The sequence below is a fragment of the Alternaria novae-zelandiae genome (assembly GCF_023758075.1).
Source record: "Alternaria novae-zelandiae strain BMP 2774 chromosome Unknown scaffold_5, whole genome shotgun sequence".
Taxonomy (NCBI): domain Eukaryota; kingdom Fungi; phylum Ascomycota; class Dothideomycetes; order Pleosporales; family Pleosporaceae; genus Alternaria; species Alternaria novae-zelandiae.
Window position 1 is genome coordinate 643,236 of NW_026056965.1, and position 27,933 is coordinate 671,168.

At 54.3% G+C, this 27,933-nt stretch overlaps 7 protein-coding genes across 7 annotated transcripts; 3 read left to right on the top strand and 4 right to left on the bottom strand.

The window, feature by feature from the left end:
- Positions 1-7,767: 7,767 nt before the first annotated feature.
- Positions 7,768-8,550, top strand: J4E88_003262 (uncharacterized protein; the record flags this gene model as incomplete). Its single annotated transcript, XM_049396915.1, has 2 exons — positions 7,768-7,971; positions 8,032-8,550. 2 exons carry the CDS (start codon positions 7,768-7,770, stop codon positions 8,548-8,550), a joined length of 723 nt encoding a protein of 240 aa, XP_049257257.1.
- A 655-nt stretch (positions 8,551-9,205) lies between these two features.
- On the top strand, positions 9,206-11,834 carry J4E88_003263 (uncharacterized protein; the record flags this gene model as incomplete). Its single annotated transcript, XM_049396916.1, has 3 exons — positions 9,206-9,619; positions 9,667-10,756; positions 10,960-11,834. 3 exons carry the CDS (start codon positions 9,206-9,208, stop codon positions 11,832-11,834), a joined length of 2,379 nt encoding a protein of 792 aa, XP_049257258.1.
- Positions 11,835-13,665: 1,831 nt separating this feature from the next.
- J4E88_003264 (uncharacterized protein) lies at positions 13,666-15,045 on the bottom strand (the record flags this gene model as incomplete). Its single annotated transcript, XM_049396917.1, has 1 exon — positions 13,666-15,045. One exon carries the CDS (start codon positions 15,043-15,045, stop codon positions 13,666-13,668), a length of 1,380 nt encoding a protein of 459 aa, XP_049257259.1.
- Positions 15,046-16,122: 1,077 nt separating this feature from the next.
- Positions 16,123-18,772, bottom strand: J4E88_003265 (uncharacterized protein; the record flags this gene model as incomplete). The annotated part of the gene is made up of 4 exons (XM_049396918.1): positions 16,123-16,481; positions 16,530-16,628; positions 16,682-18,637; positions 18,691-18,772. The coding sequence occupies 4 exons, from the start codon at positions 18,770-18,772 to the stop codon at positions 16,123-16,125; spliced, it is 2,496 nt and encodes an 831-aa protein (XP_049257260.1).
- A 401-nt stretch (positions 18,773-19,173) lies between these two features.
- J4E88_003266 (uncharacterized protein) lies at positions 19,174-20,722 on the bottom strand (the record flags this gene model as incomplete). The annotated part of the gene is made up of 4 exons (XM_049396919.1): positions 19,174-20,273; positions 20,350-20,527; positions 20,576-20,662; positions 20,714-20,722. The coding sequence occupies 4 exons, from the start codon at positions 20,720-20,722 to the stop codon at positions 19,174-19,176; spliced, it is 1,374 nt and encodes a 457-aa protein (XP_049257261.1).
- A 481-nt stretch (positions 20,723-21,203) lies between these two features.
- J4E88_003267 (uncharacterized protein) lies at positions 21,204-22,463 on the top strand (the record flags this gene model as incomplete). The annotated part of the gene is made up of 2 exons (XM_049396920.1): positions 21,204-21,335; positions 21,384-22,463. The coding sequence occupies 2 exons, from the start codon at positions 21,204-21,206 to the stop codon at positions 22,461-22,463; spliced, it is 1,212 nt and encodes a 403-aa protein (XP_049257262.1).
- A 3,991-nt stretch (positions 22,464-26,454) lies between these two features.
- On the bottom strand, positions 26,455-27,751 carry J4E88_003268 (uncharacterized protein; the record flags this gene model as incomplete). Its single annotated transcript, XM_049396921.1, has 2 exons — positions 26,455-27,281; positions 27,334-27,751. The coding sequence occupies 2 exons, from the start codon at positions 27,749-27,751 to the stop codon at positions 26,455-26,457; spliced, it is 1,245 nt and encodes a 414-aa protein (XP_049257263.1).
- Between the last annotated feature and the right edge of the window lie 182 nt (positions 27,752-27,933).

The following is a 27,933-nucleotide window of genomic DNA, read 5'->3' on the forward strand; positions in this document are numbered from 1 at the left end:
TCGTCTCGTGCTCGGATGTAAAAGACCGTCTCAACCCGTCCTCCGGGCAGCAGCGAAGTGCGAGAGGTGTCACAAATCGCCGAGACCCTTTGCTTCGGGCTCGCACGGGAATTTTGAAACTTTACCCCTTTAGGAAAGCGTTGCGGTCAATCCTTCTTCTCTGCATTATCCTGAAAGCGTTTAGGCGGCTTCGTACTCGCCTCTTTGCCGCTAATGGAACGTTATTCGTTGGTTCGTTTACATGTGAAATCCGCTGGGCAACTAGTTGCGAATTGAACGCAAGGCTGAATCGACAGGTACTAGTTGGGGCTGTCTTGTCGATGGTCCTTGGAATTCTTCGGCATCGGGGTCTGTGTCAACGCTACGGAGCGTTGTACGATATTCGATTCGCAAATCAAACTTAATCGCTCGAATCCAAGATCAACGGCGGTGGAGTTAGAAGGGCGTTATTACCGACAGAACGACCGTTGGGGACCGCCCAAAGGATGGACAAAGTGCTTAGCGGCTTGCGATAGTTACCGGCGCTAAAACATCCTGCCCAGGTGTCAAAGCTCTAGCATTAGACAGTTTCTGCGGAACAGTCACGTCAAGCGAGCCATGCGCTTGCTGACAAAGGTCGAGGGAGGCATACCTTTCGTAACGATCCTCGTGGGCGGTGCACGAACCCGAGTATGGTATGCGAGACAGTGCGACGCCTGCCCTGTACGCGACTAAGTGGCGCGGACGTTTCAACGGCCAACCTGAAGGTATGTTCTGCGAACAACGATACGTGTCGCAGAGCGTGACGGGGCGACACAAACTCTGCGCTTGTAATTATCGTATGCAAAAAGGCTCAGGCGTAGCTGGTGGCCTTGCCGAATGGCTGCCTGCTGGTATGGGTCCCGGAATAGCATGGCAGACGAGAGCAACAGACGAGACACGGTTGAACCCGTGAAGGATGCTTGTGCCACTGTCCGTTTCACACCAGCCTCTCATGGAGCTTTCCACACAGCCGCGCCGGAGTTGACTCCGTGCCGTGGCATCTCGCGCTCTGCACGTGACGAAAAACCGGTCACCGAGTGCCCGCTTGTTATCGTGGGATTGCTAGATCGCATCCGGTATGCCGAGCAGCGAATTGCACTCCGTCGAAGCTGTCGCGAGGCGTCGTGGCGCGGTCTGCGTACCGAGTGATCCGCATGCTTCTTGAACTACTCCCAGATGTGCAGTTGTAGTGCATGTGGAGACTCTTGTATCATTTCAAATTCGAATTATCCATGGTATGTGGAATGCGTCACTGGCAGAGTCGCGCAGCCCCACTAGAGGCTGAATCCCACGAGGCGCAGGCTTCGCAACATGCTTCCGCATCAGGCAAGTTGCTGTCGCACGTAGGATTGCTTGAGACCTACTTGCGTCACATCTCTCGCCCTGCTGCTCCTCACGCTTGCGAAGTAAACTCGCTGCGTGCGAGCAGTCTAGTTGGCTGCGCTCTCAAAGTTATTTCAGTTGGCTCATATCGATATGGTTACGCCGCAGACGCGTAGGTAGGGTTGCATCGGCAGGCAGCCTGACCGGTAGCTGAAAGATTGGCTTGATTGAAGGACTACTAATGGAGGATGGAATATCAATTCATGGAAGGGCGAGTCTGTTTATGGCTCAAGCGAGTGACGAGCACCGGATGATCCAATGGTTCGGGGCTGTATGATCCCGTCTGGGGCACCGCGGGGTAGGTGGTGGGATGATGATTATTCAGAGATCGGCGAGGTTCTAGTGTCCGACGGCGTAGGCGTACTCGCTGACTTGCTAGAAGCAGTAGTTGATGCAAGGAAACAGAATGGAAACTATCCTTGTGTGCGTTTGCGCTTTTCGAATACCCGCATTCTTTGCAGTCACCCTGCATGTCGTGAATAACAGGTTGTTGCGCAGAAGATCGACGGTGCAGGGTTGTACGGCTGCGCGCCCTTTGACACCCAAATCAATATCGCGATGCTTCAACGGACGAAGGCGGAGGTCAAAATACTGACCGATCGCGATGCGGACTTAACGTGGCAGCGGTGACCTAGCCTGGCGTTCGCGTGTGTGATGCGTGGGAAAGACTCACACGGTACATGTGCTTGCGCACCGCATGTGCATTGGAAGTTCGCCGTGTGATGGAAGGCGTTGCAAACAGGCAACAACCCCATGATGTTTGTCGCGAAGAGAGAGGGTGTGCTTCGTGCCTAATGTGTATGCAGCAGCGACGCTGAGCGACCTTTCTATCACCATTTTCACGGCTGACTGCTTTGTATTCACGCACCAAATACAGCCTCGTTCAGTCAGCTGTCCCCCTCAGCCCTATCACTGTCCCCACCATGCGCGTTCCAGAAGTACTGCAGAAGCAAGCAGCAACCACCTCCGATGCAGCACGGGCTGAGTAATGAAGTCAGGTACTTACGAAATCGCTGTGTTACTTATAGGCTTTGAGTGGCGTCCAATTGCATCCTGTCGCGCCATTTACCTGTTTGAAGCACGTCGAGCGGCACGGCACTTTCGGGTCGGCTTCGCGTTGCAACTCCGAGTCCGCGCATTCTGATGTGCGATGATGCCTAGGTCGCTCCTTCGAAAGAGGAGTCATTCAAGACGATCTTGATGCATTTGTGCATATCATACATGAATCAGCATTCTGGACCTGTCCAGTGGAGAACCCATCGTTCGATAGTTTGCGTGTCTGACTCGGTTTTCTAGAGAGGCCTCTGGGTTGGGTCTGTTGCAGCATTGCCAAAGTCCGATGATGGTGTACTTGCAGGCCGTTCGAGAAGCGGATGTCCGTGTGGTCATGATAGGACGGCTTATGGACAAGTCTACACCACGGCATACTCGCTCGAAACGGAAATATTTCCACCGCAGACGCAAGCCACCTCACAGCGAGGAGTGTAATTCGTCGGCATGTTCGATCTTGCATTTGCTCAGGAGATGCACGTAGTGAAGAAGTCGCTCTTCCAAGAATTGTGAGCTGAATAATGTAACATGTGCGTTCGAGCCAGAAATATAACGAGTCGTGCGCATTGTGCTAATCTTGCTGTTGATATTTGGTTTGATTTTGCCTGCGGCACAGCAGTTACGCCCGAGCGCTTCGAAGATCGACTCGCAATACGGGCCTGAACAGGGACGTCGAAGGATTCTTTCAGGGATCTTACCGTTCCCGCGAGAACGGCTGAACGGTCAGGAAAGGCAAGTCTCCTTCTTGGCACAGGAACGCCATCAAGCGTCGCTTCGCAGCTTTCTGGCGCTGGAAGCGCTACTGTTGTAAAAATGAGTCGAAGAGAGTCGAGATGACACTAGTCTCCAAATGACTGTTCGTTTCGACCACCAACCTGAGACTGCATGCTGCGGCTGATAGCGACCCTCCACTCTCTGGGCGTGGGAAATCTGTCTGCCTTGAGCTGCATGATGACGGAAGCGAGCGCGGCTTGTGATTGCACACGTTGCTTTACAAAAGCGCAAAGGCCGAGACCTTCTATTGCCAGTCTGCCACGAGGTCTGACGCCCCATGCGGAGGCACCGCGCTGGCGACACCGTCCGTGTGCAAGGCGATCAATCGTCATCGGTGAAGGGGCGCTGGATAATAACGGGCGCTTGGGTATACATGAACCCTCTAAGCGAACACGCTCGATTCAACGCAATACGCGACAAATGCGGTATCCGTGTTCTTGTCCGTGGGGATATTTGGAAATGATGTTCAGTAAATTCAGCGACATGTGGAAAGAGCAGCGGCAGGCTTTCCCACCACACTGGTCGTTCCCTGCTATCGGTTACGCCCTGCAACCGGTGAGCTTAATACTGTACGAGGTGGTCCCATACACGGATGTATACAGAAAACCCCTCACTAAGTTTCGGTGTAGTATACGAGCGGCAGTTATCACAGGTCTTCGCTCGGGTGCTACAGCGCACGACCAAATGAATGACAGTGGGGACACGAGGAGGGGTACCTGTGTCGCATCGTTGCTGGACCAATGATGGTGTTTCGGGTGCTGACTTGTGTGCGTCGTAGGGCTGTAGGGCTGCGAAGGAGGGTGGTAGAGTTACTGTCATCAGAAAGCTGGCTCGACTTGGCACAGCGGCCGCTAAATATAGGCCGTGCCCCTCTTGCGATGAATTAGCGCGATAGTCGCTTCCAAAGTCGCAGTTGTTTTTGACGATAAATATGGAAGGAACGGCATTAGCACGGCGGCTGCCTCTCGAACAGCGTTACTAGACGATGCGAAGGTGGAAGAATAGAACGATACGCGTGTACTGCGATTGACTGGTTAGTGTGTTTTGGTATGGGATATTGTGCTCATGTAGGCGATCTCGCGGTCGCCGTAGCACGACTCACTCGATGCCCCTCTTGGGCATACACCCGGCCGATGACGGTAATGTACCAAGGATGCAAAGCACGTTGATAGTGAACCCGGTGATAAGGGCTGGACGAGATCACATGACCTCTCGCGACGTCCCTCTCCCCAGCATGTATCGCGTACAGCGGTGAGATTTGCACGGAACGCCCGAAGGAACGGTCGCCCAGTGCCCTGGAGGGGAAGTTGATTCGTGCTGCTACTCGTCCAGCCACTCAGAGGACGCGACGAGAACCGGTGGCAGGGACCCCCAGCCGCCGCTAGCCGCTCTGGGAAACATATGGGTCCTCCCGCCTTACAGACTCACCGTCGGAACAACCTCACCTTCTGTGTCGCTTTTACACGACTTCAGCATCCGCATAGGGTGTATACTCTTCAGCCACCACGGACCGATCACGAACTTGGCGATGCACCGCGCAATTTGGGTGTTGGCAGCATCTCTGCGGTGAGCTCTCTGTCACCGCAACATGGCAGTGCTCCAAACGGTGTGAAACATTTGACTCTACGCTACAGCGACAGGCCAACTCGGTAGATGAGTTCGAAAGAAGATGTCGCGTAATGCACACCTGGCTAGCTTCTTTGACGCTTGCTGGACTGCGAAACACTGATTCGTCTTCGTTGATCTCCGCCAACCAGGCGTAACACAGCCATGCTGGGCAAGGAGACATTCCGAAGCAGACGAGCCACTATGCCTGATACCGCAATACAACGCCTCAGCTGCTCATAGCCTCCCTCTTGGCCATGCGTATTTCCTACATGAATCAACGGGTCAAAGAATAAGAGTCGTCGGGACATTGATGGACATCAAGAAGGGCCTATAGGAAAGAAGAGTCTCCTGGTGCCACGGCCGTGGGACTCTGATTCCTGCCGCAGAGGCTTGTTCAGCCCAGGTGTTGCCGTAGGTGGACAACTGCAGCAGCCAACGGCCCCGTTAGCCTGCGTTCTGGGTTTGACTTGCTGACGCGGGGTCGGGGTAAAAGGTACCGTCTGCATATCCCACCAACTTGCGCCGCAAAGTCGGCAAGGTATCATCTAGCTCGTTGAGACATCTCCAATGAGAGAGCAGAATGGACAATGCAATTGTCTCCCACGCCACGTTACACTGTTACAGTTGGTGTGGCATTGTCGACAAGCATACCCCTTGCCATTATCTGGACGCTGTTAATTGAGCGTTGTAGTTGAATACAGACGGTGAAGTAGGGAATGTCTCTCAAGCGAGGGGACATGAGCTGCGATGTCTGAGGCGAAGAGCTCCACGGACGTCTAGACAGACTTGAGGCCCCACTCATATGGGAACCCGACATCAAAGCGAATAGCCCTGGAGAGCAGCTGAGTTGCGATAGTCGATAGCTGAGGTCGAGGTCTCGACACACGTGGCATAGCGATCTGCCCTTTTCCCTCTTTGATGGGTAGCGCGAGCGTGCCAACGCGTGTGTGTCTCAGTCCTAGATCACCAACGTACACACGGTTCGCTCCTCCTATCCCCGTTAATCGGCCCCCGCAACCTCGATGCTTCATGCAATGGTAGTACCAGTGATAACACCAACCATATCGCGTATGCGGACTAATTCCAGTGCAAGCTGAGGATAGTCGCTATTTACCAACTGCAGGCTCTAGGACCAACGGGACGGTGTACCTTTAGATCTGAGCAGCTAGCGCGCCACCAAGCTTTGAAACGACCGGTGGTTTCTTTACAGCCGCCACGCACAATTCGACGAGATAAACTCTGCAGTAGGCTCGCTCAGGCCATATATAGCAGTGGTTGATGAGAGAGTGGCCGCAGATGTCGAGTAGAAGCAGGAGGTAGTACCAAACGTTTGTCAAAATTTCAGGAACGACATCAGGGCGATAGGCAAGAAGAGGCGGTCTTGAAACTGTACCTTACCTGATCGAAGATATTCTGGGACGTGTCACATAGGCGGCTCAGTGAAGGCGCAGCTACAGAAGGCGTGAAGCCGACAAGGCTCGACCGCCAGGCGTAGGGCGTGCCGTTGTAACAACGGCAACAAGACACTAGCAGAGCAATCTGCCAACAGCAAATGGGTTCAGGGCGTGTCTGGCAGTGTTTCTAGATGCACATTTCCCATGATGATTGGCTTCTCCAGTGTCGTTGGTGGAAACATGGCATGGCTAAGCTTTGGGCTGACTGCCGCTATGCGCCTTCTGGCTCAGAACTCACCGACACTGCAGTAAGGTGCTGATGCGGCTGCGGAAGAACATGGGACAGTGCGTAGGGCTGGTGGAATGCGACGCTCGTTTGAAGGGGCCTTTGGGGCTCTTTGAGTGGTGGCGCTGTTGCGGCAGCGTACTTTACTTAGGCACGGCGTGACAAAGCAGCTAAATGCATCGCGGGTGGGTGAGTGCTAGCTGGATGCAGGATATGGTCTCCATTCAGCAGGCTTCCTGATTCCCACGCGCAACGGCGGAGGGACGGAGTTGAGGTCGGGAGCAGCAGGACAGCAGTCGGAGGGGTCGGAAGGCTAGTGAACGGCGACGTCGAGGTGTCGCGGTGTGGCATGCCGTCGAGAGGTTGCGCATGCACGACGAGGCCGCGGGCAGCAGCCAATGGCGGCGGGGGCTGGACGAGTGTGATGATCTGGTGTGAGCCGGTCAAGGCGCAATTTACCCACGCAGCAGACCTTCAGCAAGACGTTTGCGTTCGTCGGCTTTTGGCCCCCATGTGCGGGCGCATTGGAGAGGACGGGCGGCGCTGTGGAGGCTGGACGCCCCATTCACCCTCGCAGCTCGCAGGCTCGGACGAGAGCCGAGGCGTGGTGATAGTCTTGCTCGCAACACGTCGACGCATGCGGGAGGGCATACGCACGCCGCACGCAGGGACGGAGATAATGACAGACCCGGCGCCGCGAGGTTCAGTGACGCCCCGACCGCGACAGCGACAGGCCCCAGGGTCATAGGGCTGTCTGTGATGTGCACTGCGCCAGCAGCCAGGGTAGCAGGGTTGGTGGGGACGCGACAGGGAACCGCCGCGACGACATGGGACGACGACACCGCTCTCCGCTAGGGAGCTTTGGTTTCAATACACCAGCGCCCGACGCTTCCGTGCCCTCAGCTGCCTGTCTGCCCGTCCCTCACTGGCCCGCTGCCATGCTGCGCTAGCGCCCATACTAAATTTACAAGACCGCAGTCGGTCAAAGTACACCGGCCAGGGTTGCTCCAAATCGTACCAAATTGAGAAATGCTCAAGCGGCCATCGCGTAGCCCAGGGTGCATGCGAGAGGCCTGAAGCTGGGGACCAACACTAGCCAGTCTGTGCTCCACAAGAACGACTGCGGACGCAACATGGACGGCGAGATAAATATACTGTCATCCCCGACTGCCAGACTGAGCCTCTCTCATCCCACTGATAACAACCTCCTCATTCCTTCACCTGCAAATGCTCCCCACATCCAACATCACCATGCACCGACACGCTGCCTACCCATATGCCCAACCGGCGCCCACTACCACCAGATACTCGGGCACCTCCTCAGCCTTCTCTGCGTCGGCAAACCCCAACGAGGACTGGACCAAGATCTCCGATCTTGCTGAGCGCAGGCGGATACAGAACCGCATTGCCCAGCGCAACTACCGCAAGAAGCTCAAGAAGAGGCTCGAAGACCTTGTAAGTTCTTGTGCTACCAACCCTCGTACTGCTCGGAACGCCATACTAATCCGGTTGCAGGAGCGTCGTGCTGCCTCGAGCTCAGCTTCACCTGAGCAGAAGCCTGCCGAGCTGCAGCCACCACAGCGATCCCCGCGCCAGGAGTTTCCCTCTCCGTCGTCTTCGGAATCCTCGTACACCACCCCGCCTGCCGAGGATCGGGGCATGTTCTCGCATCAGTACACGCGCCAGCTTTCCACCAGCCCACCTCCCTTCTCCGTAGCGTCGTATTCGTCGGCCTACCCAGCGCCAGATGCAGTCGCCTACTCGATGCCGTACTCCACTTCGCCCTACCACACAATACCGACCACCCTCACACCGGAGATGCCAAGCTACACCTACCTGCCGCCACCCCACTCGTCCGCCTACTCCACTGGCCTGCCTAGCCTGGTGCCCAGCATGAAGAACGAGTACTACGGCGACGAAGAGATGAGCCCCTTCGGCGTCGGCTACGCGGCCATTTGCGGAAACGAGATTCAACCACCACATTCGTACGCAGACTCAGTAAGGCTCCCCACTCGCCAGCCCTACTACGCATGAACGTCCAACTCTTGCACTCGCCGCCGCTGCCTCGACGAGCCACCGCTGACAGCCGCCGGTAGAAGACACTGTCTTTCGACTACCCGACGACGCCCAACTCCATGCCCCGCACACCTCCGCTGCCGCTTCTCTACTCCATGTGAGCAGGCGGCGGTGGTGCGCGGGCCTTGATTTCTCTTCTCTCGAGACGCAGTCTCTTTCTTCTGTGTTTATAGTTTTCTTGTTTTGCATTTCAGCGATTGGTCGTGTTAGCAAAGGTCCCTCGCTTGACCACGGAGATTTGGAGTTTGGCGTTTCCCATCTCTTCACAGAGACTGTTCTATTATGACTGGGACGAAGCTCGCCATGATACGTAGCCCCAGTGCCAGTGCGAGCCTGTGGTTGGATCATACAGCAATGAATATCCTTATCCACTCTACCATATTTTGACGTGCAAACGACTGTGAGATGGTGCGATTAATTCGACATGAGCGTGAAGTGTGCAGTGGTGATGCGTCGCATGTCGTGACTGCGCGAAGAAAGTGACCCGAGCGGTGAGATCATAGCTCTTTCCGCGCGCGCTCCGCCAAGCCTGTCGCGACGCGTCGTGCCTTCCACTCCCGCGTGGCCAACGTCAGCGACAAAAACCCAATTGCGACCACAACCACCCCCTTTCATGGCTCCCATCAAGCGCTCCCGTGTAGACAAGGCGCGACAGTATCTCGCGGGCGGCGCAGTATTCCGCGAAGACTCCGACGACGAGCTTGGCTACGAAGACCACCCCTGGGAATGGATCTACGACAACAATGGCATCGACGATGCGCAGCCTGAGCAGACTGCATCGCCAAGAAAGAGAAAGGCTGCGCCCACACCGCTAGCAAAGCGCATAGTCGGTGCGCGCATGGGCAGCTTCAAGTGCAAAGTGGGAGATGCCGTGCTGCTCAAGGCAGAGGGCAACCAGGCATGGGTCGGCATCATCTGCGACTTCCACGAGGACCCGGACGAGGACGAGAAGATGGCCAAGTTCCTCTGGTTCTCCTCTGAGAAGGAAATTCGCAACCAGAGCAAAAAGCGTTCCGATTTTCTTCCCGTAAGTCCCTCGGCCTTTTGCGAAATTATGCCTCTGACATTCAATAGAACGAACTCTACATATCTGCCGCATTCGACGACAACCCGCTAGCCTCGATCAACGGTACTGCCAAGGTATACTCTTTGGAACGTTTCCAGGAGTTGTATCCGGCAGGCGTCAAGAAGACCTCGAAAGACCATGGCAAGGTCTTCGTTTGCCGGAGAGGCTGCAACACGCGCACGACCACATATACACCAGAATTCAAGTGGGAGGACGTATACAGCGATGCCAAGGACATCCGATCGCTGGTCGATCTTGTGGAGGCTCAGACAAAGGCCACTAGGAGAACTGCCGGTCGTCCTAAGAAACATCAGCAGCCCGACTTGGACCAGTTCGTGATCCCTGACTCGGACGATGATGACTTGCCAAAGACTCCACGGAAGCGCCGGAAAATTAATGAAGCGACCACCCCCACATCGACTAGGAAAAGCCCGGCTGCGCGCAAATTCCTTACTCCAACGCACAAGAGGATAGTCATCAAGAAGCAATTGGAGTTCACACCGCTTGGCACGCGTGTACTTGACCCTTCGGCCCTAAACTCACCATTCCAGATCGCGCGGAATCAACTCCATGTTTCCTCGGTACCTGCCGCACTCCCTTGTCGTGAGGAAGAGTTCTCCACCGTGTATAGTCATTTGGACGCGGCCATTACGGACGGCTCGGGCTCATGCATCTACATCTCGGGCACACCTGGCACAGGCAAAACGGCAACTGTGCGAGAGGTCGTCGCCCAACTGCAAGCCTCAGTCCAAGCCGAAGAGTTGGATGATTTCATATTTGTTGAGATCAATGGCATGAAGGTCACGGATCCCCACCAATCATATTCGCTGCTCTGGCAGGCACTGCGCGGCGACCGAGTGAGTCCGTCACATGCACTGGAGCTACTGGAACGCGAATTCTCCACTCCCAGCCCGCGCAGGGTTCCCTGCGTGGTCCTCATGGACGAGCTCGACCAGCTCGTCACCAAGAACCAGTCTGTCATGTACAACTTCTTCAACTGGCCTGGCCTGCGGCACAGCAGGTTAATTGTCCTCGCCGTAGCAAACACTATGGATCTGCCAGAGAGAACGTTGAGCAATAAGATCAGCAGTCGCCTAGGTATGTCCCAGCTAGCATAGCGATCCTTCAGGAACGCGCCCCACGCGTTTGGCGTTTCGATCCCTCCTCAATATGCTACAATATCAGAGGGAGACGACGAGGTCTCCCAACGATCTGCGTATCAATTTGATGTTATCGGTGCGACTTGTATCGCCGGGTACGCCCGTTATTTTCCTGGCGAAAGGCTAACACACATCTTCTAGGTTTAACGCGCATCACTTTCCCAGGCTATACACATGACCAACTGATGCAAATTATCCAGTCCCGGCTCGAAGGTGTACCTGGCAATATTGTGCACCCTGACGCCGTTCAGTTTGCTGCACGCAAGGTAGCAGCTGTCAGCGGTGATGCGCGACGCGCGTTAGACATCTGCAGACGAGCCGTGGAAATCGCCGAAGCGGAAACGATATCGCAGGACCGGGACGATGAGGCGCAGCCAGGTACTCCGAGTAGGACCGGTCGGGGTAACAAAGCAAAGCAGCTCCAAGACTCTCGGTCAAATAAAGGTACCGGAGATCCGGATCATCGGTCCAAAGATCGGGCGGGGCGGAAAGGTATAGTTACTATGGCGACGATCAAACAGGCAATCAACGAGGCTACGAGTAGCCCCCTGCAACAGGCGCTGCGGGCTCTACCGTTGGCGTCCAAGGTGTTCCTTGCGGCCCTCTTGGCAAGGATCCGCAGGTCGGGCATTGGCGAAGCGATCCTTGGAGACGTTGTCGATGAAGCCAAACGGTTGGGGCTCATGAGTCAGTTACTGCCTGTGCACGATTACATTCTCGCCCCTGAGAAGGACGACAGAAGCGAAATGATGAACGGCGCAGCAATGCAGCCTTCTACGCCGTCGAAGCATAGAGACGTTGCTACTAATCTTGGCTTGAAGGAAACGAACAACAAGGCAGCAAGAGCACTCGGCCTCGCACTCGCAGCCACCGAGCTCGCAGAAGCAGGCATTATAGGCGTAGAGGCCCGACATGGCGAGCGAGTAGGCCGTGTCCGGCTTGGCGTTGGTGAAGACGAAGTGCGGCTTGCACTTGGAGACGATGAGACTGTCCATGGCCTAGGTTTCGGAGCGTGATGCATCCGCAACCCCTCGTTCCACTGCTCTCGTCTTCGCATTTCTAGAAGGTTGGTGCGCGTCCGACGGCATTTGCCGCACATCAACACACATTTCCAATATCCAACAATCTGTATACCCTTTGGCGACCGCATAATATACCCCTCATGGCCTAACGCCCGATTCTGCCCTTCCAATTGTATCCGCGACGTGTGCGACAGGCAGCGAATCAATGATGCAGCCGAGATGCATATGCGTGGATGGGAAGCTGTGCCACAGATCTACCGGTCAACGTTACGACGCCGGGCCGCCGACCGGGATCTTTCAGCGAATAACGTCGCCGTCTGTCACTTTAGCCGTCCTCGCCAACCTGCTTTCGAGCTGCGTGGCGTGGCGTGATGGAACTTCTCCGTTTCGTCTCGTCTCGTCTCAAGGAAGAAAGGAAGGAGGGAAGGTAGCATGAGGAGATTTCGCCATGCACACGCCCCACGCCCACGTCGTCGTCGTATATTCCAACGAACGCGAGATGCACAGCGTGGGCGTGGATCTGGCCCATGACATAACTCAACATAGCACAAACGTGATAAGTCGCTAATGGTATCAATCCACCTGACATATACCCCCAGCGCCTCATTCACCCACCACACCTCCCACCAACTCGCGTCCTCGCATCTAGATCCCATCTGCCTTCTTCCCTTCGTGAACCTCAAAACCTGCTGTGCATTCGTGGCGCCTCCCTCACCCGCGATCTCGATCGCGCATCTGGCTTCTCAGCCTGCCCACACGATCAAGTCCGTCCGGCGTAAGTTGGGGGCTTGACACTTGCCCGCCTTCTCTGGCCGCATACACGGTCTTCGTTTCGCCCACTGCACCTGCATTTTGGATACGAGCGCGGGAGTTGGCGCGATTGGTCGGAGCTGCGTTGCGGGTAGATGGATGTGTGAATGTGTGTGGACGGCGAGGTTCTCACGTACATGTATGTACACACTGCCCTGGCCCCCGGCTCCTGGCTCTTGGGGCTGAAGCGCGTGGACGGCGAGGTTAGGCGATTCGATTCGATTCGACGCGGTTTGTTGCGCCATGAGAACTTGCAGCGTGGGTTTTGCATATATGTACGTACATATGCCTGGCTGGCCGGAGTGTTGGGCCCAGGGGCGTATGTTTCGTGCAGTAGTCACGTTGAGACGAACTTGCTGGCGTGTTTCTCGAACGCGAAGTGGGAAGTTGGTGGTGATCCATGCAGTGCAGAGCCTGGCGTGGGCGATGTACGCCACATGTTGACAGTAGAGAGAGAAAGATGAATGTCCCTGTATTGAAATGAAAATAAGGCGTGTTGCAATCTAGAAGGAATGGATGCTGGGGCGGTGTTGCATGATTATCTCGTTTCGAAGATGGGGTTCGTGTAACGTGTTACTCGGGTCTTGTTCGGTTTGCGGTATATGGGCTTTTAATGGGAGGGGGGAGAGGGAGGCATATGTTTGCGTGTCGCCATTGTCTTTCTCCGCTGGATATTCTTCGTTGTGACACAGGCTTTGATGGGGTAGATAGTGTTCATGTTCGTATGTTCACTCAGATACAGCAGCTGATACTGCAATAGCTTGACATGCAAACACCTACGTGGCGTGTTCGTTATATGTGCTTACTCTGTTTCTGTTTGATACTCAACATGGCTCGTCTCGCCGTCTCGAGGGACGTGGGAACCGTATCTTAACGATTGTCCAAGGCAATGATATACAGATGAAATGCTCCATCAAGCTTCACGCCACCCAACTATGATGCCGCTCCAAGATGATATACAGATGCCTCATGCTCACACCCAAGTCCATCACCGTCAACCCATCAACCTATCAACCTATATAACATCCATACACATCTCCCACGACCCCCCTTCCTCCCTCCCCCTCCTCCTCTCACCCATAATCCCCCTCTCAAGCTCCAATCCCACAACCCTCGCAGGCCACTCAATCAACCCCCACTTCTCCCGTCCCAGTACCATCGCAACCGCCGTCACGATATCCGCGCCCAGCCCCTCAAGCCACCACACATTCCGCACTCTACCAGGCAACACGGCATAGTGCGCTAGGACAACGAGCGCATGTGCGTTTTTGGCTTCGACCAAGGTGAGGAAGTCGCGGGGTATGCGCGTTGCCCAGACGAAGATTGCGCCGCGGTCTTTGAGCGTGGAGATGGTTGTGTCGTCGATGGAGTAGGGGACTGCGGTCATGGGTGGGTAGCGTTCAGGCAGTGTTAACTGACTTATGAGATTGAAGCTTTGGCGGAGGTAGAGGAGGGCTTCTGAGAGGTATTCGCGGTGTTGTGGGTCTAGGTCTGTTTCGCTGTCGTTCGTCCATAGGTTTTCTATGGCGGCGAGACGGGCGTCTTCGTTGAGGGCTCGTGGGGTCGCGGGCGTGGTGGTTCGCGGCCACCATTCTCGCGCTGTGACGGGGTGGAGATCACTTCCTACGACCCAGTTCCAGCCTGAGAGAAGGACGGTGAGGGGGCCGCGGAGACCCCAGATGGTGCGGAGGGCGCAGGAAAGCATTTTGTCGGCTATGTCTGGTGGTGGGACGGTCGTATCGGGTGGTATTGAAGCGATTAGGTTTTCAATGTCTATCGCGGAGGTGCGGAAGAGATATACAGCTGTAAATGTAGAACTCGCAAAGAGTGCTGCTGCGTTCTCTTGCGTTATGTTTTGAAGCTCTGTTCTGTATCTCACGAGAGCCTTATTCATGCGTGCTGCTGCTAATGCGTTCATTCGTCTCTTATCCTCTTTGCGGTCGTAGAGTCGGCCGAGATGTAATGAGGCAACGGAAAGTACGCAGTTCGTCAGGAAGTCGTGGTTTTGCGCCATCTCAGGAACATAGGTTTGCCAGGCTGCTTTTGCGGGGTCATCGTTCGCGAGTGAGAGAGATGTTGTAAACTCGTAGTGACATAGGACTTCTTGTAGTGATGGCGGAAGTAACTCCCGGATGTTTTTCCAGGCATCGTCCAAGCGGAGATAAGGCGGTATGGTGAGCTCGGGGAAGTAGCCTCCTTGATACTCCCTTTGAGAAGGCGACACGGTTAAGCTTGTGGAAAAGTCTATTGGTATGTCGTCCAAACAGATCTCAGTTTGGCGTGGCATCTGCGTTGCGAGGGCTATCTCATTACTAAATGCGATGAGATTGGTTGGCGAGTATGAAGGTGTGTTTTGCGTTTCTGGTGTGCTTGGTATCGGTGATGGTGATATCATGTGCTGTTGTGTTGATGTCGGTGATGTCGAAGTTGTCGAGAGGCGTGACGAAGGAGCCAGCATTAGAAAGCTGCATGTGTCGCCTTTCTTGTCGCAGTTCGCACACGACGGATGCTTGCAGTCGCACTGAACTTCAAATTAGCATCATAGAAGCCAGAACATCTAGCGATTGATCTGGTTTGCAGTGATTCCGTGGCATCCTTAGAAGGCGAGGGTATTGGAGCTTCTTGGGTCCTGTGTCACCACAACCCAAGAAACTGTTCTGTGGGTCATGGCATTACTTGAACTTGATGCCCTTTGCCATAACTCTCAGATAGACGTCCTCGGCTACCCAGTGGCGCTGGGTAAGTAACGTGATCGAGATGCACCGAAACGGGCATAACTAACCCGTATGCATGAAGGACCAATAAGAAACTCGTACGAACAACTCACCTTAATACGTCTTCGCTTACACTCCTTGCAGCCCAGCCTCGTCTTGTTGTGTGATCGTCTCGTAGCCATGCCTTCCGACAATGGAACCGGATCCCGATACGGTGTATACGGTGGCGTAAAGAGGTAAAATGAGATGCGCCTTCTCAGTAAGTCGCAGAGGCTCGAGATAGTTCCACGACACGTTGAGGTCGCAGATACGGCAGCAAAATCACTGACACGATACACAGAACGCTGTTGAAGCGTGCAGGTGACATCGAAAGCAAGACCGATTGTTTCGTAAGGTGCGGCTGTGACGCCTCCCCACAGGGACCTGACGCTAGCCACAAAGGGCAGTTTTCGTACTGCGGGGCCTGTGATTGGCCGATGGAACATTCGGAAACAACTACTTTCCGGAAGCTCCTGCGTGTGACGCAATTTCTCATGTCTTGTTGATCGCCGTCTGGTGTCAGTATTTGAAAACCCGCTCATGATGTATATCTGTTTACTGATTCTATTCATTGCTTTTGTTGTAGCGCATCAGACACCGTGCAAATGCATATGCTGCGCGTCATCTACCTAAGCTGGGACTAGATGTAGTACATAAACTCATAGCCACGTATACTGTCGTTCAACTCAAAAGCGTTCCGTGCGAACCAAGAGAAATTCTTAGTTCTTGAATACAGTGGCAGAGCTCCAACGACCTGCGGCCTTCGCCCTGTAGTCGTCCTTGACCTTCTGTTCGCTCTTCCATTGATTGAGTAGCGCGAGTCCGGCTTGAGCTTCTTCTATCGTAATGCTCGACAGTTCCAAAGTCTTCTGTAGGTCTTGCTCGTTCTGGGATTTCGAGCTGTTGTCGAGGATATACCGGACGTTGTATCCGGACTGCAGATGGGATGCGCTCTGCGAGTGCTTCTTCAGGAAGTCATCGTTGTAGGATTTGAGGTCAGCATCGGCAGGTGGTGTGGTGAAGGACTCCTTGATGACATCCGAGGCCTGAGATGAGAGGGGCTCAGCGGGTTTGGAGACTGCTAAATTAGCGATGAGCGTGACGAGGCATTCTGGATGTAACTTACTAGCTTGACGGAAGCGGACGCTCTGCTCGTGTAGCTTGGGGTTTTCTGGGTCAATCTCCCTTGCAGCCTGCAGACACTTCAGGGCGAGCAGATACTTGTCTGGATGACTGTTAGCATACATATCGCATGGGATGTGCAGTTGAGCGACTTACTTCGTCGGAGGTAGACCTCGAAACCTACGTTCTGAGCTCCAATGTTCTTGGGCGCTAGCTCGAGCATAGGCTGCAAAAATCGCAGTGCGTCCTCAAGAGGCTGCTTTGTCTGAAGCAGCTTCTCGCCATTTGGATCTTGGTCTTCCTTCTTTGTCTCGCCGTCATCGGCCTTGGCAGTCGCCTTTGCGGCAGCAGCAGCTTTGCGCTCGGCCTCGGCCTTCTCGGCCATCTCCCTCTCTTTCTTAGCCTTCTTTTGTGCTTTCTTGCGCTCGGTAGGATCCAGGTTTTCCAGATCAAGTTCGTCCGAGCTCGAGAGCTTTGGATTGTCCGCTAGCCGTACGTATAGCTCGACTGCCTGAGTGGCTGCCCTAGTGAAGAAAGGATGATCGCGGAGGTGGTCTTCCCATCTGACCATGTCGATGTAAGCGCGGATCTGGCCCTTCCGTAATGAGAAGCTGTGGAAGTCGAACTGGTCCTCATGCCACACATCGAAGATGTCTGCAATGGCGGTGAAGCGCTTGAGAGCGAGACCGAGCTTCTCTTGTCGCAAGTATGCCTCGCCGTCTTCAAGCAGATACCACATGCACTGCATATCGTGGAGATCACCAAGAGGTCCGCCCACAGTCTCGTTGCGAGTGAATTTACTCATAGTGTTAAGCGCGGTTTCGTTCTCGTTGTTCCGTAATTGGTATTTTGCGCACTTGGTGTTGATGTATCGATCGCCCTTCTCCAGCTCTCGTGCTTGGTCGAGGATTTCCGCGGCCTTTTGTACGTCGCCCATGTGCTTGTAGATCCGAGCCTTTGTCTGGTTGTAATCGACCGATTTCGGGTCCTTCTCGAGCAGCTTGTCTATGTACTCCATGGCCTTCTCTAGGTCGCGACTTTGGACGTAGTTGTAATGCTGGGCCAGGAAGTATAGCACAGCCTCGTCGAAACGGTCGGAGTTGTCGCCGTTGCTCTCGTCGCTCGTCGGTTTGCTGGAAGCATAGCCAAGGACCAGCTCCTCGATGACTGCCTTCTTTTCCTCGTCGCGGTAAAGCGACTTGATGTTGGGGAAGGTCGAGGGAACGCCCTTATTCAGCTTGCCCCGGAGATAGGCATCCGCCTGTGTCTTGAAAGCCTCGCCCTGAAGGAAGTCCAACGGTATCCGCCTCGCAGCATCGTTGCGCTGATTCTTGTCGGCGAAAGACTGGTACAGCTCGTTCAGCTTCTCGATGTCGGCGTCGTTGGACCGGTCCAGGCCAAGGGCCTTCTCCAAGCCGTCGAAGTATGCGCGGTACTCGCTGTTCCTGCTCAAAAGAATCCTGTATGCCTTCTCAGCCTCCTCTTTCCGTCCCAGCTCGAGGAGGTATTTCGCCTTGAGTTCCAGCGCGGCGGTGCGATCCAGGCTGACGCGCACCACGTCTTCCAAGTGGTTCAGCGCACGCTCCACGTCGCCCGACTCGTATATTATCATGTTCTTGTAGAGGGTCGCTTCGGAGTGCTCGAGGTCCGACTTGGCGGGGGGTTGTTTGAGCGTCTCTTCGTACGTCTTGAGGATGTTTTCGGCCTCGGCGTAGTTGCCTGACAGATGGTAAGCGACTGCCAATGCCGTCCAGTTCTGGCGCAGTTGTGGGCGCTCCTGCATCATCTTCCGCCGGCTCTCAATGTATCCGTCGTAGTCGCGGACTTGGCATTGGAGAAGGGCGAGGTCGCGGAGGATGTTGAGCGAGGCCGGTTCTATGCGCAGGGCCATCTTGTACGACTTGATTGCCTCGGGGTAGTTCTTGACCGATCGCCATAGCAGGCCGTAGACGTGCCAGCAGACGTGCGACTTCATGTCGTTGCGGAGGGCTTCTTTGCAGAGGGCGAAGGCGTCGTCGCCCTGGCCCTGGGAGTTGAGGATCAGGGCCTTCATGGCCTGGGTGTCGCCATGGGTGGGGTATTTCTTCAAGATCTGCTCGGCAGCTTTGAGGCCTGGCGGGGTCAGCGGTCGTGCCCGGCGTCGTCCACGTGCAATTGGCGCCTACCCTTCTTGTACAGCTTGCCCTCGTAGAATTTGATGAGCGAGCGGAAGAGCGTCGCCTCCTTGCTGGGCAGTTGTTGCGGCATCGCGGCGGTCGTGTGGTTGGTAGGCGCGGAGCGTCAACGAGGTTCCGGTGCGAACAAGTTGCGATCGGAATTGACAAGTGGACGCACGTGCGATGGGACCGTGGGGAATTAGGGTGGGTGGGAGATGATTTATTCGATGCAGTATATCATCGCGACAATGGGTGTGGAACAAGCAGCCGCGGGAATGGTGGCTGGTAGTCTCAATGTGGCACTACTACGTGTGTGTGGGGAGCTTGAATTTCAGATGTTCCAGTGCTATGACCACAGCGCCCGCACCTCGACCTCGTCACGCACGTGCTACACCCCACCTCATGATATCGTTCTCCAGTCAATTGAGTCGACTATGGGATACACAATATTTATACACAGATTTCTAGTAGTACATACTCTCCAACAGCGCTCTACTTGGACATACGCCCTGATCGCCTTTTTGCAGTCGTATCATCGCCTTTGGCCTCTTCTTTCGCAGTAGCAGCCTTCTTCTGCTTTGCGGTACCGTTTGCAGTAGTCTTGCGTTTCTTGACCGGCTGTATCTCTTCAGCTTCAATAACCTCTTTATCCTCGGCTTCCTCCACGTCGACTTTCGCCTTCTTGCTGCCACGCTTTGCTCTTACTGGGAGTTTCTCCTCCGTAGCATCAACGTCCTCCTCTTTGACCTCTGCCTTGACCTCCTTCGCATTTTTACGTCCTCGCTTTAGCTTGACTGGTGCCTCCTCTTCGGCCTCGTCGACATCTTCCTCTTCTTTGGTAGCCTGAGCCTTTCTCTTGCTACCCTTCTTAGGTTTCGCGTCCTCTACGTCTTCCTCCTCTTCCTCCTTCTTAACAGCCTTGGCCTTCTTTTTGCCGCCCTTTTTAGGTTTCGCATCTTCCTCGACATCGTCCTCGTCTGCGCCCTCCGACACGTCACCAGCAACTGCTGCCGTCTTTTTCTGGACACTCGGTACAATGGCTGAAGTTCGCCCACCGACCTTGAGGAACGTAATCTTCTCGCCGGTGGGGAGTTTCTGAGCTTCCTTCTTGCCCTTGCCCCAACGGTGTTTCATCAACCAATCTTTGGGGAAGGCGTCCGAATCTCCGTTGGCTTCCACGGCGGTGTCGCAGACATACATGATAGCATCGTGCAGTCGCTTGATCTGCTCATCGCTAAAGGTGTTGCTGTACTGCTCGGGATGTAGACGAGCCTGGTACATGACCTCGTCACCGACCCAGTTTCCTATGCCGGACACGTTGGCTTGATCAAGGAGCAATGCTTTTACGGGTACCTTCTTGCTCCGCAGCTTCTTGCTAAGCCAATCCACGGTCAGGATGTCTTTGTCGATGACAGGATCTGGCCCGTTCTCTTTCAGTGGTGTAGTCTTCCTCATGTCTTCGGCAGCAGCGTCTACCAATCTCACACGAGCAAGCCGTCTTGCGTCTACCAAGGCGACCTCGTTCTTGGAGTCTTTCAACTGCAGGATAAACTTCCAGTACTTGGGTGGCCATTCTGCCTCTTCAGGTTTCGCTGGCCGATAATGTGCTGAATCATCATTGCTAAATTTCTGAATCAGGTACACAAAGTCAGCACATGTCTCACATACAGTCCGTACAGAAGTTACGAACCATCCAGCCTGCCATTCCAAAGTGCATCAAAGGATGTGGCGGCGAGTCCATGACCAGCCAGAAGTATTTCCCTTGCTGTCGTGCATCTAATATTTTCTTGCCTGTCAAAGCCTCCTGGAAGGCGGATGCAGACGTTCCGACCTTTCCAAAGACGATCTGGGTATTGTGAGTCGACGTTCCATCATGAAGAATGGGAAAACGAACATTATCTTCCTGTGCCATGACATTTTTGATCGTCTTGCCTACGGCATGTTTCTTCAAGAAACCGACAATGCGCGCAACTTCCGCGATCTACGTGATATCAGCAACTTTCGTGCGCGTGCGAATTGGACGCGTCCTGACCTCAGGCATGGCGCTGAATCTTGCGCAGAACTTTTGATTGCTTCGTGAATGTAGTGACTAGAAAGGACGAGCTCGAGAATGATGCGCAATATGTCAATCGAGAAAGCTATAGTCGTGGTTGAGCTCGAGCACCCTGAGGTCGCGCGTCGCGGATCCAGGCTTAGCGCACGACGCGTTCTCACGGGATAAGCCCACTACGTCACCACTCGTGTTCCATCTCATCTCTTGTCTCGTCAACTTCGTGCCATCCTTCCATATTGTTCCTTCAGCACATACCGAATGCAATGCCGACTTACTCTCGTTCTCCGCGCGCACGCCAGGCTGGACCTGCCTTTCTGGGACGCCCCGCATCGCCGAAGGGCGGGATCGGAATGACATCGACACACGATAAGACGCGATTTACATAATCCTCCGCCCTACACGCCGCCCACATGTACTTCAGCTCGAGGCTTTGTCTTTGCAACCCTTGCAATCTGACAATACGGGCATCATGCGGTGGAATTGGGTAGCTGCTGTCGCAAGTGCGGCTTGCGTCTCTTCACACGCAACTCATCATGTCGAAGACCAACAAGCCTTCTCTCAAGACCGACTAGATGAATTGGAGAGGAAGTGGGGTACAGACGTAAGTATCATTCCAGCAGCACCTGGGTAATAGCTAACAATTGAATAGTGGGGTTTCTCTGGCATCTCAACTTTCGCTCACCTACCGCATACGCGCTGCTTGACACACCCAGAGACGACCTACGACATTGCCATTCTCGGTGCGCCTTTCGACACTGCCGTCTCCTACCGACCCGGTGCTCGATTCGGACCCCGTGCAATCCGCGCCGGCTCAAGCCGTCAGACCTCCTTCCGAGGCTTCAACCCCCGAGCCAACCTCAACCCGTACACGTCATGGGCGAAGATCGTAGACTGCGGAGACATACCAATCACGCCCTTCGACAACACGTTGGCGTTGAAACAAATGAGCGAGGCCTTTCTCGAGCTGGGAAAAAGACCTGCGACGGAGAAGAGCACGGAGAGCGGGGTGCACTATCTCAAGAAGCCAAAGCTGCTGACTCTTGGCGGAGATCACAGCATTGCACTTCCAGCTCTGAGGGCGTTGAAGGATGTATATGGGCAGCCGATTGCCGTGGTACACTTTGACGCACACTTGGATACCTGGCATCCGGCGAAGTACCCGTCCGCTTGGATCGACCAGGAAGATCCTTCTACACAATCATTCTTCAATCATGGCAGCATGTTTTGGATCGCAGCTACGGAAGGTCTGATCGCAAACGACTCGAGTGTACACGCAGGACTGAGGACTAGACTGTCGGGTGATGAACCAGAGGACTACACCGACGACTCACAGCAAGGCTGGATTCGCATCGCAACAGACGACATCGATGAAATCGGAGTAAAGGGCGTCATTACCTCGATCATGAATCGTGTGGGAACAGAAATGCCCGTCTACCTCAGCATCGACATCGACGTTATTGACCCTGGACTCGCACCGGGCACGGGCACACCTGAACCTGGAGGCTGGACTACGCGTGAGCTTATCCGCATACTGAGAGGTATCGAAGGCATGAATGTTATCGGTGCGGACATTGTGGAAGTCAGTCCCGCGTATGATGGCGCAGCAGAGACGACGGGAATGGCAGCGGCGCAAGTCGCGTACGAGGTACTTACGAGCATGGTACGCAAGGGACTTATCGAACAGGCACGAACGAAGGTGACTACGCACGAAGACAAGGATGAGTTATGACCCCCCGGTATGTCCAGATATTCATATGAGCCGTGAAGGGCTTTAAAGCTGCAACTTAGGTCGTTGACGCACTAGACGATTGTTCAATTCCATGAGTCATCTCAAGCGCCCATATCACACTGAATTGCAACAGTGATATCCTTTTTACAGTTTTTTCTAGCATCGCGTATGTACCGGGCGGGCGCTTTACGAGCATATTCTCAACACAACAAATTCCATCGTTGTACTACGCGGCTATTCCGTCTTCGCGAGCCTTCCCTCACCCTCACACGTAACTCAAATATATCCCCCAAACATCCTCCCTCGGCATATGATAAAAACGCCACCTCTACCCTCCTACCCCTCCACACGCACACCCACCCACGATAGCTCACACACTACCCTACCCGCCGTGGCTTCCACATGGCCGCCCACCACCTCCCTCCAACTACCATCCCATACCACCATCTCCCATCGCGCGGGTAGCCGGTCTCGCACCAACAAACTTCCCCTAGCCCTTTCCGTCGCACGTGGCCGTGGGTAATTTAGAGTTCGATACCATCAACGACGCCAAAACGCTTGACTCGATAGTCGCCCCAACGGCGTTACTCTCGGCGCTACATTTGTACCCTCTTCTGAACCTTGATTCATGGAAATTTGCGGCTAATCTAATCATTAGACTATAATCTGGCAGAGACGGTGCGGTTGAGGCTCAGTGCTGAGGGCTTTGGCGGCTGGGTCTGGGTCTTGGATGCAAGCCTTGCGGAGGCGCACGGGTGTGGGAAGAGTCGCGGAGCGTGCTGAACAGGCGGAGTATGCATCGAAGTGCGGTTCTAATGGGAGAGACGAATGCGACGGGAGATTGCCATGCTATTGCGGGTGTTGAGCACGTGGATTAGTTCTAGTTCCTCGATGGACTTTGGTGTCTACGGTTGAGATTGCGATGGCGGGTCTGTTATGGGGGCCTGGATTTGGGGTTTGAGCTTGGGGTGTGTGGGGGCGCTACGAGGGACGAAGGCGGAGGTGTAGGTAATAGAGTTGTTGGTATGCTGTTAAATTTATGAACTATGTGCACATGTTAGTATGGATGTGGGTGATGAGATTCAGGTGCTAAGGCGTGCGAGATACTCTTAGAGTTGTGACTACGTGCATGTGTTGAGTATGGGCCCCTCGATGATGGTGATGGTACGGACGCAAGTGATGAGTTGAGTATAGGCGCAGATTCCGCTCGAGGACATGGACGGCCCCGTGGTGCCTGGCTTTCCGGGGCTCGGTGAAGTACCGTGTCATGCGGCTGTGAGCGATGTTGCTGAGCCTGCATACTCGTATTAGCATTGCCTTTCTTCGAGGACGCGAGGTGGAGCAATGACTATCCGACACGAGTGCCCATGATCCAATTCAGGTATCATTGAGGCAGCAGTCAGCGTGATACGACTTCGGGGCGATGGTGCCGATGGCGAAGTATTGTTGTGGCTTGATGAAGCATTGCACATCACGAGAGAAGAGTCGGTCAGTGTCTTGGACTCAGTGCTGCCTAGACGCCTACATTCGTGATTGAAGAGATCAACGCGACCCGTTGGGTCAGGCCTTGTCGTGTCAGTGGGTAGACATGTAAGCATTCGGTCTGAGTGGCTGATGACTGAACTGGGGTCCAGTGCACATCTCGACGAGTCAAGCGCATGGAAGCCTTGCTGCGGAGCTCAGTCAGCACAGTACCTTGTCGCTATCGATTTCGCAGGTCTGTCAGTGCCAAGCTGGTGAATACGTGCCTTCACAGCCATGGTCAAGCGAAGTCAAATGTTGACTATACACATGCCGAAGTTCTTTGCCAGGCGCCCACCAGGGATGCCTTGACAGTCAACTCCACATACCCACAAAAGCTTTGTCGATTCCACAACTCCACTCCCATCGCTGTTCGCGTTACACCTCCAGATAGGGTAAAGTTGATAGACGCATCTTGTGAGCCCCAATACTCCACAGAAACCGCAGGACTGAGCTTAGCTGACTCCCCAGTACAAACCGTCTTCACGGTCTCCACGTTCACCGGCTCGGAAACTTTCGGCCATCTTGGCTTCCGTACTTGGCCTCGGGAATGATTCTTGACGTTTCGCAGATCTACCACCGAATGAGAAAGTTGCTTTAGGTAATCGATTCCACTGCCGGAGCAAAAATTGTTTCGTTTCTGTTCTTTCGGTACCGACACGATAGAAGTTTGGTTGATGGACCCTTTACCACGCGAAGTATGCAAAAGCAACTGTCAAGACAAAAAGCTTGGTACAATGAGTAAGCCAGGCAGTTACAAGCATGAAATTCAAAAAGCACATCCAGCTGTTCCAGAACTAGAAAACGAAGGCGAAAATACGATGCGAGGCCACCCGTTGAACGCTTAGCTGTTCCTCTGGGCCCACCCAATGGGAACGCGACGCTGCAAATACCAAGGCGGTAGTTGGCTACCATCCTCGTCTTAAGGTTCCAGTTGTCGTTCCGATCCGCACCGCTAGTAATGTAAGGCTTGCTAAAAATAACGCCACTGAGCTTGAAGTCTCAAAACCCATTGCTCCACCATGATACGATGTGTGATCGCGAGCTTTCAGCAGGAAAGCGGACATTTCGTATATGGTGGAATCCTTGGAACCGACTGCGGGGCGCATCAGTACTGACAACTCGCTTGTCATCGGAGGTAAGCCGCTGCGCCTACCTGCGGAAGCTGCATCGGACGACAGCAGGGAAAGTGAACATGCTGTTGAGCCATGCCGGATCCTTGCACATGCATGGCCTTGATCTTTGGTAGCGAACAAAGGAAAGAAAAATAACCCGTCTGTTATGCTGCAGCCCCAAGGAAAAGGTTAAGCTTTTTTGGCCCTTCTCGGGGATAAACACGAGAGGTACTGTGACATCGCTGGCAGGTGTGACTCACGACACGAGGTTCAAAAGCTGAAACTCTTCCTGGTCCTCTGGACGCCGCATTTTGCTGAGACATACGGTCGCTGGGCTTACGCTTGTCGCTCCGGAGGCCAGAATTATGTCATCGGTGAGGCTTACGCCACATCATCCGCCTTGGTCGGTCGCGGAGAGGTGACTGTGCGACCTGCGATGAGGGCGGGAAGCAGGAACACGGCAATGTGCTGATTCCATCGAAGAGCAGTCAGACGGCACGCACTTGCCGTGCCCCTGCCATCGCCATCAATCTGCCACGAACCGCCCTTTCTGTGCTGTTCATCTCTTGTTTGGGGCCAGGCTTCAAAATTCTCTTCTCGCTATCTGCTATGACACGCACACTAGTTCCAGGCGTTCGGACGTCGGAGAGGAGATCCATACCCTGGAGCGATCGAATTAGCCCGCGTGTACCCCACCGAGCCGTCAACGAGATAGACCCACATGATTCGATGTTTTGCCACGATACGGCGTGGAACAGTGGGAAGGTGTCCACGCTATGCTGCTGGAGGCTTGCACGACCCTTGTGTTCCCACTTTCGGGGCTATCGATGTGGCTCAATGCCGGGACTTTGGTTCGTGTCACGTCGAGAGAAGAGGCGTACTTGCAGATGTATGGTATTGTGCTGGCCGCAGGTGAGAAAGCCACATGAACAGGGGTTTGCCTGCGCACGAGTCAGCATCTTAGCGCTGGCTCTAGGGCGTAAAGGCGATTGCCGTGGCGTAGGAGGTTTACTTGGACTTCTACCTTGCGCGCCGGACTGTATTGTTGCTTGCATGGCAGGGAGCGATTCCGAGTGTACCGAGGTGCATACGGTGCTGTGACGTGTTAACAGCTCGAGAGACGCAGGTGAGATGACGATGCAAGGCGCCTGTGACTAAGCGGAGGCGTGTGTGCTGTGACGATGTCCACACGAACACGGCAATCGCAAGAAGGTGTGAAGCATTGATTGTAGAATAGTAGTCATAAATTCGTCTATCTTGTGCCGTGCACAGTAATTAAATGTAATGCGCGCTTGAAGAACAGCAGAGTAGAAATCAAATAGTTAACGGCCCGAATCTAACACCAATATGGTTCACTAGATCCACCAAAAATGCCCACCGTGCTTCTTGCATGCACTTACTGACGAGGTAGGAAGTACCGTCGTTGTCGTAGTCCATACGTGGCCGAATGTAATGACCTCGGTCGTAGTAGTAAAGGCAAACTTGGACTTGGTTTTAGTGGGAGTCGGTAGCGTGGTAGTTGAAGTGAGGAGGCCGGAAAGAACAGTGGGAGGAGGAAGCGTCTCTGTAGCGGACTCTGTGAGAAGAACACTCTCAGTAGTGGTGATAGCTGGTGCAGTCACAGTAGCGAGTACTGCGACAGGAGTCTCGTAAGTGACAGTTGTCGTGGGAGCATCAGGAGCGCGGCGCTGAACCTGTCCAGCCTTCTCCGCACGTCTCTGCTTTGCGGCCTCGACGCGGGCACGCGCCCATTCGTAATCGACTTCGCGGTCGCCCTTGCGAACCCAGCGGTGGAATTTCGGGATGGTGGTAGGTGTCTCGATAGCCGCCGCGTGAACTTTGGTGGGCGAGTACTCGCAAGGCTTGTCAGGCTTGCCCACGTGGGCCGGGGTAGTGCACGTGGCTTCGACAGTCTTAGTGGTGAAGCCAAAGCTCTTGGTCCAAGAGTGCCTGGTGCGAGTCATGGTCTTCGTAGTTGTCGTAGTGACTGCCTTTGGCCTGATTGTCTTGACCTTCTTAGCGGTGCCACTAGGCATCGTGACAGTCGAGAATGGTCCAGCAGTGACGACATCCGTCGAGGTAGTAGTGACAGTTTGCGTAATGGTAGGCGTCTCGGTCTTGGTGTCTGTGGTTGTTGCAGTGTACGTGCTGGTGACTTTCGTGCCGACAGTCAGGTAGAGATCTATATTTGTTAGTAAATGGGTTGTTCGTTGGCCGAGTACAAGAAGACATACCTCTTTGCCATGCGAAAGGTTGGCCATTCGAGCCGTCCTCGTTGGATTCATTGTCTCCCAGAATCAGAAGTAGCCAGTGTCCTGAGCTCATCTGGTTCTTCTTGATAGGGCAGTCTGCCACTTGGTTCACGTCGTCAGGTGTCGTTGGAATTTTGTCGCACAAGTATTCTTCGCCAGTGGTTTCCTCCACGTCAGGTGCGACGAGCACGACATCTGCCATACCATCCGCGTTGCAACCTCTGAAGTATGTTACAGCAGAGAAGTCCTCGGTAGACTCTGAGTCGATAAAGTAGCTTCCTTCATCGATAAAGTCAACACCATAGGCGTAACAGATACCACCGGAGCTCCCGAAGGGGTCATCGGCTTTGACGAGGGTGGAGGCGGCAGCCACCGCGAGGAATATAGAACGAGAGTACATGTTGAAGCAATTCAAGTCAATGACTGAAAGTACAAGTATGATACGCTGGATGTGGTATGCAGAGTCAGTGGGCCATGACCTCTTTTGTACCTTGTATGATGATCAAGCCCAGCAGGTTCTTCGCAAATACGGCTTATCTCTTGCGCACTGAGCTGTGCCCCGACCCCCGAGTAAGCCGACAT